The sequence below is a fragment of the Haliotis cracherodii genome, unplaced genomic scaffold, assembly GCF_022045235.1.
Source record: "Haliotis cracherodii isolate W230 unplaced genomic scaffold, xgHalCrac1.p SCAF_7, whole genome shotgun sequence".
Taxonomy (NCBI): Eukaryota; Metazoa; Mollusca; class Gastropoda; order Lepetellida; family Haliotidae; genus Haliotis; species Haliotis cracherodii.
Window position 1 is genome coordinate 4,219,036 of NW_027266330.1, and position 23,742 is coordinate 4,242,777.

Sequence of the window (23,742 nt, forward strand, 5' to 3'; positions counted from 1 at the left end):
TCGATATATCTCTATAATGCTCTTCGTATCAAGGGCGGTAACTCGCAGTTGTCACCCGACCTGATAAAGAATCCGGGTTACGTTTGAACGAGATAAATTATGACAGGATCGTGAACACTGGGGAATAAATCTATTGCTGGTTCTCTTGTGCATGTGTTTTGATTAGAAAATCATTGATTTATTAACTCTGTAAACATTTCTCATCTGACAAGAAAATGCACTCACTTCAGAGCCGCATCATCAAAGAGTGCTTTAGTAATCGTGTGTTGTGTTAAACGGCAACACGCATATCTAGAACTCATCAAATGGTTAAGATTTTTTATATTTTGAAAAATTGCTCTTTGATGAAATAATTCAATTGATTTCAAACAAGACTGTTTGTTAATGTTAGGCTAATAAGTAAATACACAAGTGAGACAGACAAACAGAAGCTCGTGATTGTGTCAATACTACTACGACTACAACTAAGACTAAGACTAAGACTACGACTAAGACTACGACTACTATTACTGCTACTACTACGACTACTACTACTAACACTACCAGTACTACCTCTCCATAACTTCTCAATAACTGTACCCTTCCATAACTGTACCCCTCCATAACCACACCCTCCTTAACTGTACCACTCCATAACCACACCCCTCCAAAACTGTACCCCTCCATAACCACGACCCTCCATAACTGTACCCCTCCATAATCACACCCCTCCATAACCACACCCTCCATAACTGTACCCTTCCATAACTGTACCCCTCCAAAACTGCACCCCTCCATAACTGTACCCCTCCATAACTGTACCTCCATAACTTTACCCCTCCATAACCACACCCCTCCATAACCACACCCTCCATAACTCTACCCCTCCATAACTGTACCCCTCCATAACCACACCCCTCCATTACCACACCCTCCATAACTCTACCCTCCATAACTGTACCCCTCCATTACAAAACCCCTCCATAACCACACCCCTCTATCACCACACCCTCCATAACTGTACCCCTCCATAACTGTACCCCTCCATAGCTGTACACCTCAATAACTGTACCCCTCCGTAACCACACCCTCCATAACTGTACACCTTTATAACTGTACCCCTCCATAACCATACCCCTCCATAACAACACCTCTCCATAACCACACCCCTCCATCACCACACCCTCCATAACTGTACCCTTCAATAACTGTACCCCTCCTAAACTGTACCCCTCCATAAAAACACCCCTCCATAACAACACCCCTCCATCACCATACCCTCCATAACTGTACCCCTCCATAACTGTACCCCTCCATAACCACACCCCTCCATAACCACACCCTCCATAACTCTACCCCTCCATAATTGTACCCCTCCATTACCACACCTTCTGTAACTGTACCCCTCCATAACTATACACATCCATAACCACACCCCTCCATAAACACACCCCTCCATAACCATACCACTCAATAACCATACCCCTCCATAACCACACCCCTCAATAACCATACCCCTTCATAACCATACCCCTCCATAACCCTCCTTAACTGTACCCCTCCATAACAATACCCCTCAATAACCACACCCATCCATAACCCTCCTTAACTGTACCCCTCCATAACCATACCCCTCCAGAACTACACCCCTCCATAACCCTCCTTAACTGTACCCCTCCATAACCATACCCCTCCATACCCACACCCCTCCATTACCCTCCTTAACTGTACCCCTCCATAACCACACCATCCAAAACTGTACCCCTCCATAACCACGACCCTCCATAACCACACCCTCCATAACTGTACTCCTCCATAACTGTACCCCTCAATAACTGTACCCCTCCATAACCACACCCCTCCATAACCATACCCCTCTAAAACCACACCCCTCCATAATCATACCCCTCCATAACCATACCCCTCCATAACCATACCCCTCCATAACCCTCTTTAACTATACCCCTCCATAACCATACCACTCCATAACCTCACCCCTCCATAACCCTCCTTAACTGTACCCCTCCATAACCATACCCCTCAATAACCACACCCCTCCATAACAATATCCCTCCATATCCATGACCCTCTATAATTGTATCCCTCCATAACCACACCCCTCCATTATCACACCCCTCCATAACAATACCCCTCCAAAACCACACCCCTCCATAATCATACCCCTCCATAACCACACGTCTCCATAACCATACCCCTCCATAACCATACCCCTCCATAACCACACCCCTCCATAACAATACCCCTCCATAACCACACCCCTCCATAACCACACCCCTCCATAACCACACACCTCCATCACTACACCCCTCCATAACCACACCCCTCCATAACAATACCCCTCCAAAACCACACCCCTCCATAACCACACCCCTCCATAACAATACCCCTCCATAACCACACCCCTCCATAACCACACCCCTCCATAACCACACACCTCCATCACTACACCCCTCCATAACCATACCCCTCCATAACAATACCCCTCCAAAACCACACCCCTCCATAACCACACCCCTCCATAACCATACCCCTCCATCACTACACCCCTCCATAACCACACCCCTCCATAACAATACCCCTCCAAAACCACACCCCTCCATAACCATACCCCTCCATAACCATACCCCTCTATAACCACACCCCTCCATAACAATACCCCTCCATAACCACACCCCTCCATAACCATACCTCTCCATAACCACACCACTCCATAACAATACCCCTCCATAACCACACCCCTCCATAACCCTCCTTAACTGTACCCCTCCATAACCACACCCCTCCATAACAACACCCATCCATAACCCTCCTTAACTGTACCCCTCCATAACCATACCCCTCCATAACCACACCCATCCATAACCCTCCTTAACTGTACCCCTCCATAACCATACCCCTCCATAACCATACCCCTCCATAACCATACCCCTCCATAACCATGCCCGTCCATAACCACACCCCTCAATGACCATACCCCTCCATAACCACGCCCGTCCATTAACACACCCCTCTATAACCACAACCCTCCAAAACCATACCCCTTCATAACCATACCCTTCCATAACCACACCCCTCCATAACCACATCCCTCCATAACAATACCCCTCTTAAACCATACCCCTCCATCACCACGCCCCTCAATAATAAAATCCCTCTATAACCACACCCCTCCATAACCACAACACTCCATAACCACACCCCTGCATAGCCACAACCCTCCACAACCACACGTCTTCATAACCACACCCCTCCATAAGCACACCCCTCCATAACCACACTCCTCTATAACCACACCCCTCCATAACCATACCCCTCCATAACCACACGTCTTCATAACCACACCCCTCCATAACCACACACCTCCATAACCACACCCCTCCATAACCATACCCCTCCATAACCACACGTCTTCATAACCACACCCCTCGTTAAAACACACCCCTCCATAACCACACCCCTCCATAACCATATCCCTCCATAACCATACCCCTCCATAACCAAACCCCTCCAAAACCTTACCCCTCCATAACCACGTCTTCTTAACCACACCCCTCCATAACAATACCCCTCCAAAACCCTCCTTAACTGTACCCCTCCATAACCATACCCCTCCATAACCACACCCCTCCATAACCCTCCTTAACTGTACCCCTGCATAACCATACCCCTCCATAACCATACCCCTCCATAACCACACCCCTCCATAACCACACGCCTCAATAACCATACCCCTCCATAACCACACCCCTCAATAACCACACCCCTCCATAACCACGCCCGTCCATAACCACACCCCTCCATAACCACACACCTCCATAACCGAACCCCTCCATAACCATACCCCTCCATAACCACACGCCTCAATAACCATACCCCTCCATAACCACACCCCTCCATAACCAGGTCCTGGAAGTAGGTGCAGATCACACCGCACTCCCTTGAAGACCTAGTGATAAATATTACAACTTATATCTGTTCTTGTCATAAACCAGATGAATTGACGGACCCGTGTAACCCATGCATGCTGTAAAAGGTGACTATGCTTGTCGCACGATCGGGTGGTCAGACTCGCAGACTTGGTAGATGCATGTTATCGTATCCCAATTGCGTGGATCGATGACCATGATGTAAATCATTGGATTGTCTGGCCCAGACTCGATTATTTACAGACTGCCGTCACATTGCTGGAATATTGCTGAGTGCGGCGTTAAACAACAAACAAGCTGGTCGGACGGACAGTGGCTACAGCGCTGAGTGAAGATTTGGGTTAATTTCCCAAATTAATACAGTCTGTGAAGCCCATTATCGTATAACCTGCCGAGACGGCTTGACTTGTGCCGAAGGCGACGTCAAACACTCATTTCCCGTCCCCGGCAAAGACACTTAAGTAACATTCATGTCAGTCTCGACGTTTTATTCAACCATAGTAGAACTCTAAACACACAGAATGCATCCGATTATATAATAAGCATATATATGTTACGTGGATACTGTTCATAATAAACACAGGCAGTACAGTACATCACACAGGATAAAAGGACGCTGTCGTCTCGACTATTCACAGCAGAGTTACCTCCCTTAGATGCAGATTCCCGATGCTGATGAAGCAGCCACCGTGTGTGCATTACAGGGCGTAACGATGTCATCATGTGTCCCAGGTGATGTCCTAGGGTGAGCTACACATTATGGGGACAACCTGCCCCTCCAGAAAAAAACTGACCAAAAAACTGACCCGAAAACCACCCTAGAAATCTTTGCCCCCTCCCCCAAATGCTGCTGTCAATACTACGGGACAAATATCTTAGGAAACACTATTTCATTATTTCCTTCTAACTTAATTATTTCAAACAATGAAGCTACAATTATTTATTCTAATTCATGATGAGAATAAAAAAACAATTCATCATTAACAGGTGAGTATGTGTTAATGTTTTGGATAAAAATGATAATTGAATCATTGCCTACATCAGATTCCTGATAGCGGAAACTATTGAGCCAAAGACAGGGAGGACAGATAGATGCTTCAAGGTGCTACATAGTATGTGCTGTATCTTCGCTTTAATTACAGTATAATACTATCGAGCGTTTTAACATACTGAAGCGCTGCTATGTACATGGCATTCCTCAGGGTAAGATGCAACATTATAATAGTTATCTATAACGTATTGCCATTTGTACACATGTGTATTGATACATCTGAAATATGACCAACACTATAATGCTTTCATTTGGGCAGGGCATCCTTCTGATATTCCATTTGCACTGTTTCTGTTATCACAGAGTGTAGTTTGGAGTGAATGAGTGAGTGAGTATGGTTTTACGCCGCTTTTAGCAATATTCCAGCAATATCACGGCGGAAGACACCAGAAATGGGTTTCACACATTGTACCCATGTCGGGAATCGAACCCGGACCATCGGCGTGACGAGCTAACGCTTTAACCACTAGGCTACCCGACCGCCCCGTGTCTGACTGGATATAACGTATTGAATACAACAGCTTTTCTGCCGGACATTTGCGAGTGGTTTTCAAGGTCATACGAAGGTTAACTCTTACTTCCTAAAACATATTGTAGAACATATCAGTACATCTAAATAAACGGAACAGATTTAATAGCCATAAAAAAAAAACGAAAAAATAAAATGCAAAAATTACATCCAGACTATTAACAACATTTTGGAAGAAGAGTTCCTTTCATATTTTTATATATGAATAGGTTGTATGTAGACATCTAAACAGAATTATTTGTTATGATATCTATGCAAATAAGAATTCATTTCCATCTTATTTTAAAAATCAGGCTATAAGTTATATAATATGCATCGCAATGTACAATAACAACACAGATTAGCTTCTGCGAGTGTTACAGACACTGTCGATAAAAGCGATGTATTTTGTACAAAACTGATGTGACGAAGTTGTCCTCCCTACCGATGACCTCATCACATACCAATGACGTGACGTAGTTCGCGACCTCCTGATTCCGCACAGCTTTGGGACGTCCGGTAATAAAACTGCCACCTCACATGTCGTCACCTTCGTGTACTCGTAGCGACATCGCAAGTTCTCACAAGGAAGTATTAATTCCTACATTGCTTCATTCTTAAGCCTTTTAAGCCTTTTTGTCTAGGATAACACGGAGTGATCCATATTGACGTCTTAAGCAGCACTCGGAGGTCGGAGGGAAAACAGCCATTAGGGGCATAACTGAACTTAAGGAACAAAGAGTTCATATATTTGAGTGAGTGAGTGAGTATGGTTTTACGCCGCTTTTAGCAATATTCCAGCAATATCACGGCCGGGGACACCAGAAATGGGCTTCACGAATTGTACCAATGTCGGGAATCGAACCCATGTCTTAAGCGTGACGAGCGAACGCTTTAACCACTAGGCTACCCGCCCGCCCCTCTTATATTTGACATAAATGAGTGACCTGTGTTGAAAACGCCGAATTGATCAGGGTTTCAGGTATGTGACGGCGTGTCAGTTTGATGCGGAGAAACTTTGAATGTGACATTGGATGTGACGTCAGTATGGTGCCAACAAGCCAAGCTTCAGTATAAGGGAGAGTGCCATCTTCTACTTGACATACTCTCGCCATTTGAACCACTGGACACACATCTGCCCAGATCACCAAGACAGGGTTCATGTTCAGCAGGTATCACGTCAATATTCAGAATGAGGTGCCGACGTTACGCAACACCTAGGCCCATGAAACCCGTGAAACCAAATGAAATGTTAGTGTTTGTTTTATAACTATCATATTCTTCGCAGTAACAGAAACGATAAAGCTGGCAACACAATCAAGAGTTTGAATGACAGCATTGCACCAGCGGTCTCCCAGTCAATGTGATGTAGATATAGAACGTCAAGGCCAGAGCATAACCAGTCTCGATTATCTGCCGAAACAGATTCCATTAGGTGTAACAGGCAAAATGGTGAAAATTATTTGAATGGCTCTCTGAACATCGGTAAAACCTTGTCGCGCTAAGTCTATATTCCTCAGTTGAAGCTGACACATTCCCCAACTCAATATGGGGGCACGGGTGGCCCAGTCGTCCAAGGCGCCGAAATTCGATGTGCAGAGTTGCGTCCCTTGGACACGCCAGGAACCTTTGATTGTGGGTTCGAATCCCGGTTCGATCCGATTATGTTTCTAGATTTGTCAGTACCATACCCGAGTTCATTGGTTTCACGGAAGTGGTAAACGCATCACTTCGGGCGTTCGGCCCACATTAAGCTGACACCGTGATATAACTGGAATACTGTTAAAAGCGGCGATAACTAAACTCGCTCACTCCCTCACTCACTCCATATAATGTATGTGATGAAAGTAAACCTGGTCCCGACGTCTTGTTTTATCACTCGAAGCTAGAACAATCTTCAGGAGTGACTGAGTTGAGGGGACGCCATTCTGACGCAATGAGGGGCGGTCGGGTAGCCTAGTTGTTAAAGCGTCGAAGACCCGGGTTCAATTCCCGACATGGGTACAATGGGTGAAGCCCATGTCTGGTGTCCCCCACCGTGATGTTGCTGGAATATTGCTAAACGCGGCGTAAAACCATACTCACTCACTGACGCAATGATGAAGGACACTGACAAGTACTGATCCCTGCAAACAAGAGGACATCGGCGGACGTTCTAACACATACATTACTTTGTGATCACTGAAAGGTCACTTCATGCACGTGCATGTGGTTCCATTGTTCCTGATGGTCACTTGGGGAGACGTTGTTCATGACTATCCCACATAATCAGATGCTTTGACACACGTCTCGGGGTCAAGGTCAAAGCAGAGGTTAGAAGGACAAACGAACACCAAGACGTCGTTGTCGATGCACCTAATAAACTTGTGGCAGGTGTACGGATGTTTGATGAACGTCCCGTTACTTGAACCGTGACACACATCAGCTGAAACAGAAAATGTTTATATTTCTTTATCTACATGTTATTTAATGCATTGTATCTTCAGCCTCGTAGGGATCCTCGGGTAGAATAGATGCCCAGGTGTCTAAGCGTGCCATAATGATCGACTGATGGGTTACCATGGTATTTCTTTATCTACATGTTATTTAATGCATTGTATCTTCAGCCTCGTAGGGATCCTGGGGTAGAATAGATGCCCAGGTGTCTAAGCGTGCCATAATGATCGACTGATGGGTTACCATGGTAACAATAAATGCAGCCTGTGGGAAATACGTTCAAGCAGTTTGACTGTTTCCTTTTGGCCGTTTACTTTCCACATAATAATAAAAACATTAAAAATGCCTCTTTAAAAAAAATGGGATGAACTTCAAGTACAAATGCTAGCGTATAATTTGGGGAACAGTATGCGTTTGTTACCCCCAAATTAGTAAATAATATTTTCTTGAAAACCATCTGATTTAATTCTCTCTGCATCTGCGTGCAAACACAAACAGTACCTGGCACGACCAGTATTTCCTCGTGTTGAGATTCCAGAGTAACATTGGCCGCTTTGTCCGCCGTGTCTGTAAACGAAGGGGTGGGAATAACACTGGCCCTGATCGTTGTCGCATTCCAAGACAGTTTAGGTGTGACTAGGAACTGGCTCTCAATGATAGTTGAGCAGTTAGCACGAGTCTGTGTTTGTTGGTAGTCCGTGTAGGCCAACTCAGACCAGGTGTTCTTATCCAGAAGTTCCCATTCTAGAATTCCATTGAATTCAGGATGTCCCGCATCCCACGTGGTCTTCAGGCGGGTAGGTTTGGCCTCCACTATCTCGTTTGGCACGTGCAGAACGGGACCTTGGGACGGAGCTATTAGAGAAAATTAGACCTGTTCAGATGACTTTAACGCGGTATTTGAACAGCGTATCATATGTTATCATATGTTGGAGGAAGGACCAAGTGTTGTTGTTGTTTGATGTTTAACGCCACACTCAGCAATATTCCAGCTAAATGACGGCGGTCTGTAGATAATCACGTCTGGAACAGACAATCCAGTGATTGACATCATGAGCATCGATCCACGCAACTGGGGTACGATGATATGTATCAAGCAAGTCAGCGAGGCTGACAACCCGATCCCGTTAGTCGCCTCTTACGACAAGCGCAGTCGCCTTTTACCGCAAGCATTGGTTGCTGAAGAACTATTCGACCCCGGATCTTCACAGGTCAAGTGATGGAAACTTCAGATAATTAGACATACAACCCCTCCACACACACACAGACATACACCCCCTCCACACACAGAGAGACAAACAACCCCTCCACACACAGAGAGACACACAACCCCTCCACACACAGAGAGATACACAACCCCTCCACACACACAGAGACATACAACCCCTCCACACACAGAGAGACACACAACCCCTCCACACACAGAGAGACATACAACCCCTCCACACACACAGAGACACACAACCCCTCCACACACAGAGACATACAACCCCTCCACACACAGAGAGACATACAACCCCTCCACACACAGAGAGACACACAACCCCTCCACACACAGAGAGATACACAACCCCATCCATACACAGAGAGACACACAACCCCTCCACACACACAGAGACACACAACCCCTCCACACACAGAGAGACATACAACCCCTCCACACACACAGAGACACACAACCCCTCCACACACAGAGAGACACACAACCCCTCCACACACAGAGAGACATACAACCCCTCCACACACAGAGAGACACACAACTCCATCCATACACAGAAAGGCACACAACCCCTCCACACACACAGAGACACATAACCCCTCCACACACAGAGACATACAACCCCTCCAAACACACAGAGAGACATACAACCCCTCCACACGCAGAGAGACACATAACCCCATCCATACACAGAGAGACACACAACCCCTCCACACACACACAGACACATAACCCCTCCACACACAGAGAGACACACAACCCCTCCACACACAGAGAGACACACAACCCCTCCACACACACAGAAACATACAACCCCTCCAAACACACAGAGAGACATACAACCCCTCCACACGCAGAGAGACACACAACCCCATCCATACACAGAGAGACACACAACCCCTCCACACACACAGAGACACAAAACCCCTCGACACACAGAGAGACACATAACCCCTCCACTCACACAGAGACACACAACCCCTTCACACACAGAGAGACACACAACCCCTCCACACACAGAGAGACACACAACCCCTCCACACGCAGAGAGACACACAACCCCATCCATACACAGAGAGACACACAACCCCTCCACACACACAGAGACACATAACCCCTCCACACACAGAGAGACATACAACCCCTCCACACACACAGAAAAACATAACCCCTCCACACACAGAGAGATATACAACCCCTCCACACACAGAGAGACACACCCACCCAACACACTCACCAACACACTCAATTTAAACATTTGCCTCAGGTATTGTGAGTGACACTCCTGCTTCACACTATTTTGTGTTGCGCTTTTTTTGTATATTCGTATTTAGTACTTACACGTGAGAGCTACCCTGAACCTTGAGGTCATCACGGTACCCGGGGTCAAGGTAACCACACACTGGTAATAGCCATGATCGCTGCATACGGGGTGGGAAATCTTCACAATGAATTTGACGTCATTTCCGGACTTGATGACGTCATATTTTACTCTCCGGTCGGTTCTTGTTGCAGATGCTGGATCAGGTTTGGTAGAAAACTTTGCCACCTCCTGGGCATCCGTCGGCCCCGACTCCCCCAGCTTGACGATGGCGACACTCTGCCAGTCCGCCTCCCCCTTGATCAGACAATCCAGCTGCAGCTCCCGCTCCAACATCGTCGACAGGACGTTGGGGGCGGTGACGGTGATGGGAGCTGTGCGGACGGAGACACACTCGATTACCCAGTTACCCAGTGCATTATGTGAAGGTTAAAGCATGACTCCGATGTCATGGTCGGTTGAGTATCATTATGAATCGGAATTTCTGGTCGGATTGGCAAAGCCAAAACAAGATAATTTGGCCAAGATTTTTAACTGAAGCTTGAGGTATATTGCTGATCTGGTATCGATGATCGTTCAATTACCATCAAATAGCCGTCCACTGATTTACCCACCTGAACAAGAAATTAAGGAGAGCAGTGAGACCGCCTCATCTGTTTCATGTTTGGATCTCAGCATAAAGATTCAGAGTGACGAACAACTCTCCACACGACTGAATAACAAGAGGTATGGCTTCAGCTTTGCATAGTCAACTTTCCCGTTCAACGATTGTTGCTCAAAAGCTGTTTGATCAGAGATACAACATTCGAGGTCTTAGTCAAACTTTCAAAACGTTTTATGGTAGACAAGTTGAGAACATTTCCAAATATGACGCATCCGTGACAAGTGTGATGTCCGATGCAATTCCCAGTTTTGACTCTCTCTCTCTCTCTCTGTTTCTCTCCCAATGTCAGTCAACAGATTGGGAGGTACCGAGAACAATGGGGAGTTGGAAAACTTGGTACTTGGGACGCAAGCGTGACAATTCAAAAGCGAGGTCCGCATATTTGCAATGTTTTTTCCTGAATCTTGTCAATCACATTGGAGTCAATAGGGACAGAAAATTCAATAATATAAATGATTTCATTGGATTTATCAAAAAGGACGCAATCAGATTTGTTGGACTGGATACGTCTGAGGCTGTATACTGGCCTATTTCAAAGACTTTTGCATTTATCATTTCCATGACGCCCTCTACATATTCCGGGTCGTACCATGGATGGAGCTCTGTGTCAAAACCACAAACATGGCGAAGACGGTAATAAAATGATCGAGCTACACCATCATGTCGCTTAAGATATTCTGTTTGTGCCAAAGCTGGGCATTCACTGACAATGTTTTGGACAGTCTCATTAAATTCATTACATAATCTACATTTCATATTTACATTTTGATGCAAAATCACACATTGATTGTTTCGAGTGGGAAGTGACTGGTCCTGAGCAGCAAACAGAAAGACTTCTGTTTCACTTTTCAGGGCAGACGACTTCATCCAAGCGAAGGACTCTGCAGGACTGCTGATCTTCACTGCACATAAACTCGATGCAGTGGTCGTTTAAAAACTTGGTCTGGGCCGACTTGATATGGCACTTCAAGCAGTACAGAATTCGAACCATCAACAAAATCAACACTGACATTTAGATTATGTCCCACATCCTTGGCTGGTTTACGAAAACTGTGGAATGCCTTGTTTTCGTCATGAATCTTCACATGCTTCACGAAAGGATCATCAAACAAATAAATGTTATTATTATTATCATTATACATTTATATACCGCAGGAATTCAAGTACTAGTATCTGCTCAAATGCGGTTTTATTTTTTTCCGTACTCGTATTTACCGGTTACCGTGACAACAAAAGCTTGTGAAATGACGACTTTGTGTATTGTATTCAATGGTTTTGAGCTAATCAAATACTTCAACGACTTTACCTGGCCTTAAGCCGAAAACGGAAGCCTCGATTCCAGATGTAGGGATCATGGTGACGTCATTAAGGAACTTGGCAGGCTCAAAGGGAGGTAAGTCGCCGATAACTTTGTTGGCATCCCGGGATATCGTCTTCAAAAAATTAGGATCGGGATGATGGAAAAAAGCTGAGGAAGAAAATAAAAAATAACAGTGTCGATCAGTGATGAAGGTAACAGTGTTAGTGATGAAGATAACAGTGTCAGTGATGAAGGTAACAGTGTCAGTGATGAAGGTAACAGTGTCGGTGATGAAGGTAACAGTGTCAGTGATGAAAGAAACAGTGTCAGTGATGAAGATAACAGTGTCAGTGATGAAGACAACAGTGTCAGTGATGAAGGTAACAGTGTCAGTGATGAAGATAACAGTGTCAGTGATAAAGGTAACAGTTCCAGTGATGAAGGTAACAGTGTCAGTGGTGAAGGTAACAGTGTCGGTGATGAAGATAACAGTGTCAGTGATGAAGATAACAGTTCCAGTGATGAAGATAAAAATGTCAGTGATGAAGGTAACAGTGTCAGTGATGATGGTAACAGTGTCGGTGATGAAGATAACAGTGTCGGTGATGAAGATAAAAGTGTCAGTGATGAAGATAAAAATGTCAGTGATGAAGATAACAGTTCCAGTGATGAAGATAACAGTGTCAGTGATGAAGATAACAGTGTCAGTGATGAAGATAAAAGTGTCAGTGATGAAAATAACAGTGTCAGTGATGAAGATAACAGTGTCAGTAATGAAGACAACAGTGTCAGTGATGAAGATAAAAGTGTCAGTGATGAAGATAACAGTGTCAGTGATGAAGATAACAGTGTCAGTGATGAAGGTAACAGTGTCAGTACTCCTACCAATGTTACTACTGCTTGTACTACTACCAATGTTACTACTGCTTGTACTACTACCAATTTTACTACTGCTTGTACTACTACCAATGTTACTACTGCTTGTGCTACTACCAATGTGACCACTGCTTGTACTCCTGCCAATGTAACCACTGCTTGTACTCCTGCCAATGTGACTACTGCTTGTACTCCTGCCAATGTGACTACTGCTTGTACTCCTGCCAATGTTACTACTGCTTGTAGTAGTACAAATGTTACTACTGCTTGTAGTAGTACCAATGTGACTACTGCTTGTACTCCTGCCAATGTGACTACTGCTTGTACTCCTGCCAATGTTACTACTGCTTGTACTATTACCAATGTTACTACTGCTTGTAGTAGTACCAATGTTACTACTGCTTGTAGTAGTACCAATGTTACTACTGCTTGTACTCCTACCAATGTTACTACTGCTTGTAGTAGTACCAATGTTACTACTGCTTGTACTACTACCAACGTAAATACTGCTTGTACTACTATCAATGTTACTACTGCTTATACTAGTACCAATGTTACTACTGCTTATACTAGTACCAATGTTACTACTGCTTGTACTACTACCAAAGTTACTACTGCTTGTTCTACTACCAATGTTACTACTGCTTATACTAGTACCAATGTTACTACTGCTTGTACTACTACCAAAGTTACTACTGCTTGAACTACTACCAATGTTACTACTGCTTGTACTACTACCAAAGTTACTACTGCTTGAACTACTACCAATGTTACTGCTGCTTGTACTACTACCAATGTTACTATTGCTTGTACTACTACCAATGTCACTGCTGATGTTGCTACCACTTCAGCTACTGAGACTTACTTCCATTCTTCACGTTTGCTCCAGATCTGTCAGTTGACCTGATGTTGGGCGTGGTCTGAAAGGGGTTGATGCTCGCAAAGCCAGGGGCAGGGGATGTTGTGGCGGCACCCCTGCGGGACGCACTACCAAACAGAGCTGTGGGAGAACATTTCAACCTTTTATATCACAAGTACCAGCACATGAGACAGTAGACGTTGTACATGTACGAGTGAGTGAGTGAGTGAGTGAGTGAGTGAGTGAGTGAGTGAGTGAGTGAGTGAGTGAGTGAGTGAGTGAGTGAGTGAGTGAGTTTGTGGGTTCGAATCCCGATTGGCCAGATTATGTTTCAAGGTTTGTCAGCACCATATCCATGCTTGCGGGTTTCACCGAAGTGGTAAACGTCTGAGACCTGCATCATTTCGGGCTTTCCTCCCACATTAAGCTGAAACGCCGCGATATGACTGGAATGCTGTTAAAAGCAGCGTTAAACACAACTCACTCACTCACATAATCTATTGTCATGGCACAGTGAAACAGCATCCGAAATTGTCTCGTACAACACAAGATTTCCAAATATTGCGCAATTCCTTTTGTGGGAGATACAGTACCTATCACCCGACCGTCCGATATTTATGGTGTTTATATTAATATGTGCCAGTATTGCACCATGGCGTGTTTGTTGTGCACATATTTCTTTATTCATGTGTTATGTAAAGTACTTCTATTGCAGGATCTGAGGGTAGCATGTTGTATCTGGTTGGAAAGCAAGACACCCTGCATCACGACTGATAGACTGCAATATTATATTTAATGTTAACGTGACCTTCCCAGGGTATAATGTCTCGCAATGTGCATACACGACAGCCGGAGACAACATGCTCATAACTGTCACGAGTGCCACAGCCGAAACAGCGGGATGTAGAGGGCGCTGAGGTCACTCCACAAAGTCAAAGTCACAAAAAACGGCTGCTCGTCGGCATCAGCCAGACACGCCATGTACCTCAATCAACTACAACGTCACACAGCATGAACAACGAAACCCGTGACGTTGACATCTTGCTCTTTGGGCGTTAACGTCTTGGGAATAATAAAAACATTGAATTGACATTTTCGAGAAAGTGATGCTTTGTACACTCACACTTTTGAAGATGAAAGTGAAGTAGCAAGGCCACTAACATGGCGACCAAGGACATGACCAGGATGCCGAGAAGGACGTATGTCCGAGTTCGCTTTCTCCGAGCCTTTGCTTCCTCTGCTGAGGGGAAGATGACATCAGGTGGAAGTGCCCTGTCAGCGGGAATCTCCGAGTATTCTGCATCCGGGTTTGAGATTGGGTCATCGGCTGGGTGTGACGTCATTTCCTGTTGAGGCCATGTTTTGAGATCCTGAAGTTTGGATTTATCTTCCGCTCTTTGGCTTTGGAGGATCTGCAGGTACAGAATAAATACGATCGGTTCGTTTATACTTAAATCTTTTAATAAGTTTCATTGTTCCTCTATGTTCATACATCCTTACCATGACGTAACTGTGAGCATTCAATAAACTGTCTTTAAAGTGTAAAGTGACCGACATGTCTATTTTGAAAGAATATCTGAACAGAATACACTAGGAGAAATGGAAATATGAATAAAAACAGTTTCATGTTTTTTATTGTTTTTTTCGTTAAGAATAAAGATTTTGTTTGTTGCATGAAAGGATTTTCTGAACGAGTGTCCTATGTCGGTTTTTCATGATCAGACAGCAGATGGTTGAACCAATAGGTCTATATTCATCACAAATTACCACTTTCAAGTTAAGTAATGTTAAAAACCAATCTTATAAAATGTTCTTATCTACCCTACACTGATCATTGACATGTAATACTAGCTTATGTTTCACATTTGTTGTGTTCTATAATACCCTTTATTGTATATTAAACCTGTATTAAAGTGCATGTTTGTTTCTTTTGTTTATTCGTTGTTTAACGCCGCACCCATCAATATTCGAGCTATATGACGGCGGTCTGTAAATAATCGAGCCTGGACCAGACAATTAAGTCAATGATATTATGAGCATCGATCCACGCAATTGGGGTACGATGACATTCATCAACCAAGTCAGCGACCCTGACTACGACAAACATGGGTTACTGAAGATGTCTTCTAACCCGGATCGTCACGGGTGTAACTGAATGTGTCTTGCCTGCAAAACACCAGGGCGACATGGATGGACCATATTCAAAAACGTTCTAAAATGTGTCTAAAGTTTTCAACAATAATAATTTATAATATGTCTGGAGCACGTTTTCGTTAAACCCAAAGAGTAACTCAGTCTGTAACAGATAACAACTGGCAATTCCGCTGTCTGAGGTACATCACTTGTTATTTTATAATGTTGGCACGCTTTCACCTTGGAAACTCGAATGCAGACGGGAAGGCTATTCTGTAGAACCCGTAGATGTTCCATGGCTCACAAATAGGAGATATTTTCTGTGTGATGAGTGTGTCTTAGACGGACCAACCTGTGATACCATGCCACACTCCGGAGGTAAATGCTGTGTTGTGAGAGTGTATCTTAGACGGCCACACCTACGACGACGCCATGAGAGCGTTCCCCATACGGCCAAGACGATGGAGACACCATGCCACTCAATCGGGAGGTGTACCCTGAGTGTCACAGACGACTAGACAAAGCATCTGTAGTTGCCATAGTAACCCATCTGTTGGCATTTATATTGGTGGTAGCTGTCTATCATGTAATCTGGGGCGAGAGATCACATAAACACGTGACATGACAAGGGCGTCACGTCGGGGTGTGGGAGACCCATGTACCACACAAGCATCAGTTGATAGAAATGTCAGACGCCCTCTGGCCAGTACAGCTCACGCTACAGTGTTTGTGGAGATTTATAGCCGCGTTAAGTGTGAAGACGGAAAGTTGTGCCCATGCTAGGAGAATCACAAATGTTCATGCGGCATAGCTGGGATATTTGTATTTTCCTACAAAGTATATTTGAAACATCAGCGTCATCCACATGTTTACCATCAAACTATTATATATAATGAATACAGAGGTCTTGAAAAGTATTTCCAAATACATCTTGTGAGTGAGTGAGTGAATGGTATTCAGATACACCACGCCGGCTGTTAAAAGTGGACTCTGGACTAGAATTGAGTGAATATGGTTTTACGCCGCTTTTGGCAATTTTCCAGAAATATCACAGCGGGAGACACCAGAAATGGGCTTCACACATTGTACCCATGTGGGGAATCGAACCTGTGTCTTAGGCGTGTCGAGCGAACGCCTTAATCACTAGGCTACCCCACCGCCCCTCTGGACTAGGACAACTCGTGACTGAAACCATCAGTGTTGACGCCTTGTCGCATGTCTCCCGGCATGCGTTATAACGAGTAAGTGGTGTCAGCTGATTGTTTTGTTCTCTCTATGTCTGCTGAACATAGCTTCAACGCAATGTGTTGTGAAACATAATTAAACTGTTCTGCTCCACCTTACTAACTGCATAACTCAACATATATATACTCTATGTCTTGTCACAGTTAGACATCCCGAATCTGAAAATGAGGGACAATCCTAATATGAACCAAATACATGTTCGTCATGCTTGTGGCAATGGTCATCATTGTTATGATGAATACTGAATGACTCAGATCGCCTAATCACCAGGTTGGATTAAAAGAAGTCAAATTGGTAACAATCTCTGTCAGTCAATCAGTCCTTGTACACAAGACAGCACGTATTGTATCAGATGAATACAACAGCCGGCAGTAGACTTCAACAATCATACACATCACTAGAGCAGACATCAGGCTCAACTGCCGTCGGTTCCACCCGTTCATGCATAATCCACATAATATGCATTCTCCCCAGGGAGTTGAGAATATATTTGGGATCCACACTGTCCCGTTGTATTTGGTAATATATAGCGTGGCGGCTCACTGTTCATGTACACATAAATGTGTAATATATACACCTCGTCACCACCATCTTTGAAGTGTAATTGCGAGTTCATTTGCAATGTAGAGATTCACAAATGGTACACTGTGTATTGACACATCAATCATCTGCCTGAAGAATGGTAGCCACCTTAACTGCCAACCTTGTGGGTGTGATTGTGTGAGCCATATGCACACCTAAGGGGTCCCTATAGAGAAATTCCTGTTTATTGAAATAAATGTGTTCAGTCTTTCTTGCTATTAATTCGTTGGAACGATTGTAGCTGAAATGCCTCAGCGTACTATCACAGAAAATTAAACATGGCAAATCAAAGGCATGCACCAAACTGACATGTCATGTCGGGCTGTTGCGACCGTGTCGAACATTAATCATACTGTAATCGGTCGACTGATTAGAAAACACATTGACTGGACATGCGAGGGACTTGTCGAGATCAGGACGTCCACGGGAGACCAATGCCAGAGAAGACAGTCGACTGATTAGAAAACACACTGATTGGACATGCGAGAGACTTGTCGAGATCAGGACGTCCACGGGAGACCAGTGCCAGAGAAGACAGTCGACTCATTAGAAAACACACTGACTGGACATGCGGGGGACTTGTCGAGATCAGGACGTCCACGGGAGACCAGTGCCAGAGAAGACAGTCGACTCATTAGAAAACACACTGACTGGACATGCGAGAGACTTGTCGAGATCAGGACGTCCACGGGAGACCAGTGCCAGAGAGGACAGTCGACTCATTAGAAAACACACTGATTGGACATGCGAGAGACTTGCCGGGATCAGGACGTCCACGGGAGACCAGTGCCAGAGAGGACAGTCGACTCATTAGAAAACACACTGACTGGACATGCAGGGGACTTGCCGAGATCAGGACGTCCACGGGAGACCAGTGCCAGAGAGGACAGTCGACTCATTAGAAAACACACTGACTGGACATGCAGGGGACTTGCCGAGATCAGGACGTCCACGGGAGACCAGTGCCAGAGAGGACAGGGTCCTTGTACAAAGGCAAAACGGCTGCCAGCTTCAACTTGCACTGTTCTTCATCACCATTGGTATACAAATAGAGTGTCTCGAAGAGCATCAGACGTCGACTGAATGCAGCAGGATTAAGGGCTAGAAGACCAATCAGATGCCCACTCCTCTCACCCCAACACATTGACGACAATGCCCGACCCCCACTCCTCTCACCTCAGCACATTGACGACAATGCCAGGCCCCAGCGAGCACGAGTTGAGACTTAAGTCCAGACCAAGTCTTTGAGACTCTGCCTTGGCCTTCTGGGAAGCCCAGACCTGAATCCAATCCAGCATCTGTAGGATCAGTTGGGACGTAGTGTTAGAGCCAGGGGCCATCCAGTACAGAACCTTCGAGAATTGACCAGGCACTGCATCAGGATGGCAACACATCCCTCAGTTGAGGATCAGACGTCTGAGATGTCTTGTGATGCATGTGACCCGTGTACGGGATGGCAACATCAGATATTGAATTACACTGTTGATCATTTAACTGTGACATGGGTACGTTACGAAGACACCTACGTGTTGATCTGTCCACCTCCTTCCTGACAGTACCCATACACTTATACTGCCTGTATTTATCCCCAAATAAGTCCTTATGGTCGCTTGTTAACAAAGTTGCTTTTTATCTTTACAAATTTACATTTTGTTATTTTGTTCTATTATTCATTAAATTAACATCTTATTTGATATTAAGTAGCAGTTTTTATTGCTAACAATACGCTTCCCAGCTTCACCTTAAATATCTCTTATCTGATTATCAAAACATCTTGGTGGTGCGATATTTAAAATATATCCACTGGGAAGACTTGTGGACAGTCAGTGTTCCAATCATGAGCGAGGCAACTCACTCACGGAGTCACACTCGGACTCATTCAGGAGCTCACTGGATGACATGATACACAACATCACACGAGCGTTCTAACACCTGGATACAACATGTGCATCTTTAGAGTTTAGCAAGCTTTGTTTTGAAGGACCTGAATCAAAGATAATAAATGTCGAATACCATCTAATAAATCATCATTTCAATACTTTGGTGTTCTTCTGTCGCACTGATAGCAAGCTTTAACCTCTGGCTGAGTGTGTCTCTAAATGACACTGAAGAATAAATATATATATGCTAGATTAAATATAAATCTAACTTACCACAACACGACATCAAACAATACAAACTACACGATTTAAACATAAAGTGACTTAGAATAACGACAATACTAAGATATATTTTAGATATGATATTAATAAATATAGCGACAAAGCCCTTTCCATATCCAATAGAAATATCTGCATAAAGCAGAGTAGATTGTACGATTCCGACTATATCATGAGCATATGTTTATGAATCACTATCAAACAGTGATGATACCAGGTCCTCGCGAAAAGGTGACCGTATCCTGCCAGTTGGCACTCGTCACAAACACATGCAAAGGCAAGTCAACATGGGAACATACATGAGGGGGAATGAGGTTATATGAACAGTGTGCTGAGGATATGACCTCTGGAGTCCAGCATTAACTACAGGAGGTATATCAGCTGGTACATGCGCCGTGTGCAGTGTGCGATGTTCTCCATACCTCCTGCACTGTACCCTGGCGAGATAACCGCCACCGTGGTCTAGTGGAAGAGTGTCCGCCCGGAGAGCGGAAGGTTCGGGGTTTGATACCCGGCCGCGTCATGTTGAAATAAGTTAAAAGATGGTACTTGTTGTTACCCTGCCTGGAGTTCGGCATTTAGGTGCTAAAACAAGGACTGGTCGGCTCGGAGTCAGGGGGTATGCTGTGTCTGAGTGGTGTATTCATGTTAAACTTCGGCATGGTATCTCAGTGGGCTAGCACTATAAAGTCGGCATAAGTCCGGACAAGTACAAGCAGCCACACACGTACATGCACGTCGCTAAATAAGTGCAGTAATCTTGGGCGCGACGTTAAACCCCATTTCACCTCACCTCACCTGACGAGACATCTCGGGGTACATGCAGGTGTGCGCATTAGACACGTCACATCCTGTGTACTTCCGATTCCGTCGTTGATGCCGTGGGGAATATCTTCATAACAAAGCATCTGTTCTGCACACTGCCTCTGTTCCGTCAGAGATACCATACTGACAACAGGCGTGTCTCATCCGAATGTACGAGGCATTCAGAGAATACACACCGACTCTACAGCAGCATATTGAACAGAACATGGGGCTTTGGTGTCACTGCCTTTGTCATTTGAGAGTATTTAGGAACATGTAAATGAACATATTACCTTTGTAAAATCCCTTGTTTTCACAAAAGACTGGTACTGGTGATATACTTCCCCGTCAAAGAAGTTAATCCATGTTGGCTTAACGGTTGGGTGGTCCATTGTGTCGGACATACAGTCCAGCCTGTTACGTGCTGAAGGCGACACTCGTCGCCCAAGCATTGTCTGGGTATTTCATACTTTGTGTTAACTGTTAGTTTTTTCCCTGTCACGCGAGATATATAGTCTTTACCGGGCTGGGAACCCGGCGATGCGAGTATGGATCATATAGCCTGGGGCTGGTATGAAAAAGGCTACATCGCAACTTGGAGTAGCCCACGTGACACATTGAGTGATTGTTTACGAGTGGGCCATTGGGTGATGTGTAAAAAGCTAGTTATAAACACACATTTCTCAACTTCATCAGATAAAGTTCAAAGGACTATGTTTTATGTACATATACATGTGTTTGTAACAACGGGGAGATGTAGCGAGGTGTAAACGTCAGGAACGACGCACACAGGCAACATGTGCTCGAGCTTACGAACAAGGACATTTAATCTGTTACAGCAGCCATGTATGTAGCTGGATAATCCGCACCACTGGCGATTTTCAACCCATCAGTTTTAAACACTCGTCGCTTGTCACATAATTTGCGTATTCTAGAAAAAAAACTTGAAGGATGACAAAACATTGAGGTAGTGAAAAATATTTTACACCGCAGTTTGTAATATTCCACCTACATGCACATGGTGGCCGAGTGTAGAGGAATTGTCAAGAGACACACAAGTGGTTGGTTGAGTGAGTGAGTGATCATGAGTGAGTGAGTATGGTTTTACGCCGCTTTTAGCAATATTCCAGCAATATCACGGCGGGGGACACCAGAAATGGGCTTCACACATTGTACCCATGACGGGAATCGAACCCGGGTCTTCGGCGTGACGAGCGAACGCTTTAACCACTAGGCTACCCGACCGCCCCCACAAGTGGTTGAAGCTATTAGCATCGATACGTGCCAACGATATACGATGACGATATTGTAGCCAGCTTTTGTAACAATAACAGGGTCTCGGGGAGTCCGGACTTATTCTAAATTTATTATTCTATAATATTATAAATTTTATAATACCAAACTCTTCCCTACCCCATATCCTCTGCCAATTCATACTTTATTTCATCGGGGCGGTCGGGTAGCCTAGTGGTTAAAGCGTTCGCTCGTCTTGCCGAGGACCCGGGTTCGATTCCTGACATGGGTACAATGTGTGAAGCCAATTTCTGGTGTCCCCCGCCGTGATATTGCTGGAATATTGCTAAAAGCGGCGCAAAACCATACTCACTCACTCACTCACTTTATTTCATCGTAAGTAAAACTTCAAAAAACAGATTTCATCGAAAAATAACGGGAAGTGATGCCTTGTGGATTGTCAGTTTGCTTTCCCTAGCTCTTCGTGTTTAGTTTTCGAACAGAAATCCATAGTCATATTTTACTTTTCATGAAAGGAAGAGATTGACACCCAAACCTGTAACAAAAGGGTTTAGATCCCAAACACAAACATAAACACGCTCCTTGACACCTTACTGTGACATGTTAGGACTGTAAGTGGAGCGGGTGGAGGTGGTAACTAAAACAGTTGAGGGTCTATCGTAGTAGACAGATAAAGCAAAGCTTTCATTATCAGCTTCCCGAATGAAGCAACAGCAACAACACATTTAAGAAGTCTTGAAATGTCGAACTCGACGGGATACGACCCTGCAACCGCTTGACTTCCTGTTCGTCACGTTACCACCTGTGCTACGGAGACAGATGCCATCCATTTTCCTAGGCACCATTTACGGAGCGTGTTCTTGTACATCTGTATGTTAGTATTGTGCCAGGTGTGTTGTAAGTCCTGGTGGCTATGTGTTATGCAAGTGCCTGTGAATCTGATTTGGACATATATAGGATATAAACACGTTCCTAACTATGTTCAGATCTAAACATGTCTTGTATGTGTTTACATTCTAAACACAATTCTACAGTGTATATATTCTAATGATGATTTAATACATGAGGTCGTTTAAACGATAGAGACGCCAAGGTAGGGAATTCATACCATTAATGCACTCGGGGCAGATAAATCGAAATTAATCGTTGCTCGTAGTATCCCATTGTTCAAGATATACAATATTACACACATCCATCACTTAACGTTTTGTACACTCCTCACGAAATCATGACATAAAAAAATAAACAAAGAACAACTACCAACAAAACTTTGATACAAATACATTTATTTCAATGTCCCAATTACTATTTTACGAGTGTTGGCATTCCATGAAATCCCAGCAACACACACGAGCACTGTACACTGAACACAGCCATTCTGTGTGATACAATACACAAAAATCAA

General features: G+C 44.5%; 1 protein-coding gene across 1 annotated transcript; it reads right to left on the reverse strand.

Moving 5' to 3' along the window:
• Positions 1-7,740: 7,740 nt before the first annotated feature.
• Positions 7,741-21,487, reverse strand: LOC139448239 (uncharacterized). The gene is made up of 7 exons (XM_071229760.1): positions 21,377-21,487; positions 15,284-15,572; positions 14,167-14,301; positions 12,432-12,593; positions 10,482-10,835; positions 8,423-8,776; positions 7,741-7,910 (listed from the first exon to the last, which is right to left on the reverse strand). Exons 1-7 carry the CDS (start codon positions 21,485-21,487, stop codon positions 7,741-7,743), a joined length of 1,575 nt encoding a protein of 524 aa, XP_071085861.1.
• Between the last annotated feature and the right edge of the window lie 2,255 nt (positions 21,488-23,742).

Coding starts and splice junctions, on each gene's coding strand:
- LOC139448239 (XM_071229760.1), bottom strand. CDS start 21,487: ATGTCCGACACAATGGACCACCCAACCGTTAAGCCAACATGGATTAAC. Junction 12,594..14,166: donor AGCAAACGTGAAGAATGGAA/GTAAGTCTCAGT, acceptor TTTCTTCCTCAG/CTTTTTTCCATCATCCCGAT. Junction 8,777..10,481: donor GTTCAGGGTAGCTCTCACGT/GTAAGTACTAAA, acceptor TTTCTCTAATAG/CTCCGTCCCAAGGTCCCGTT.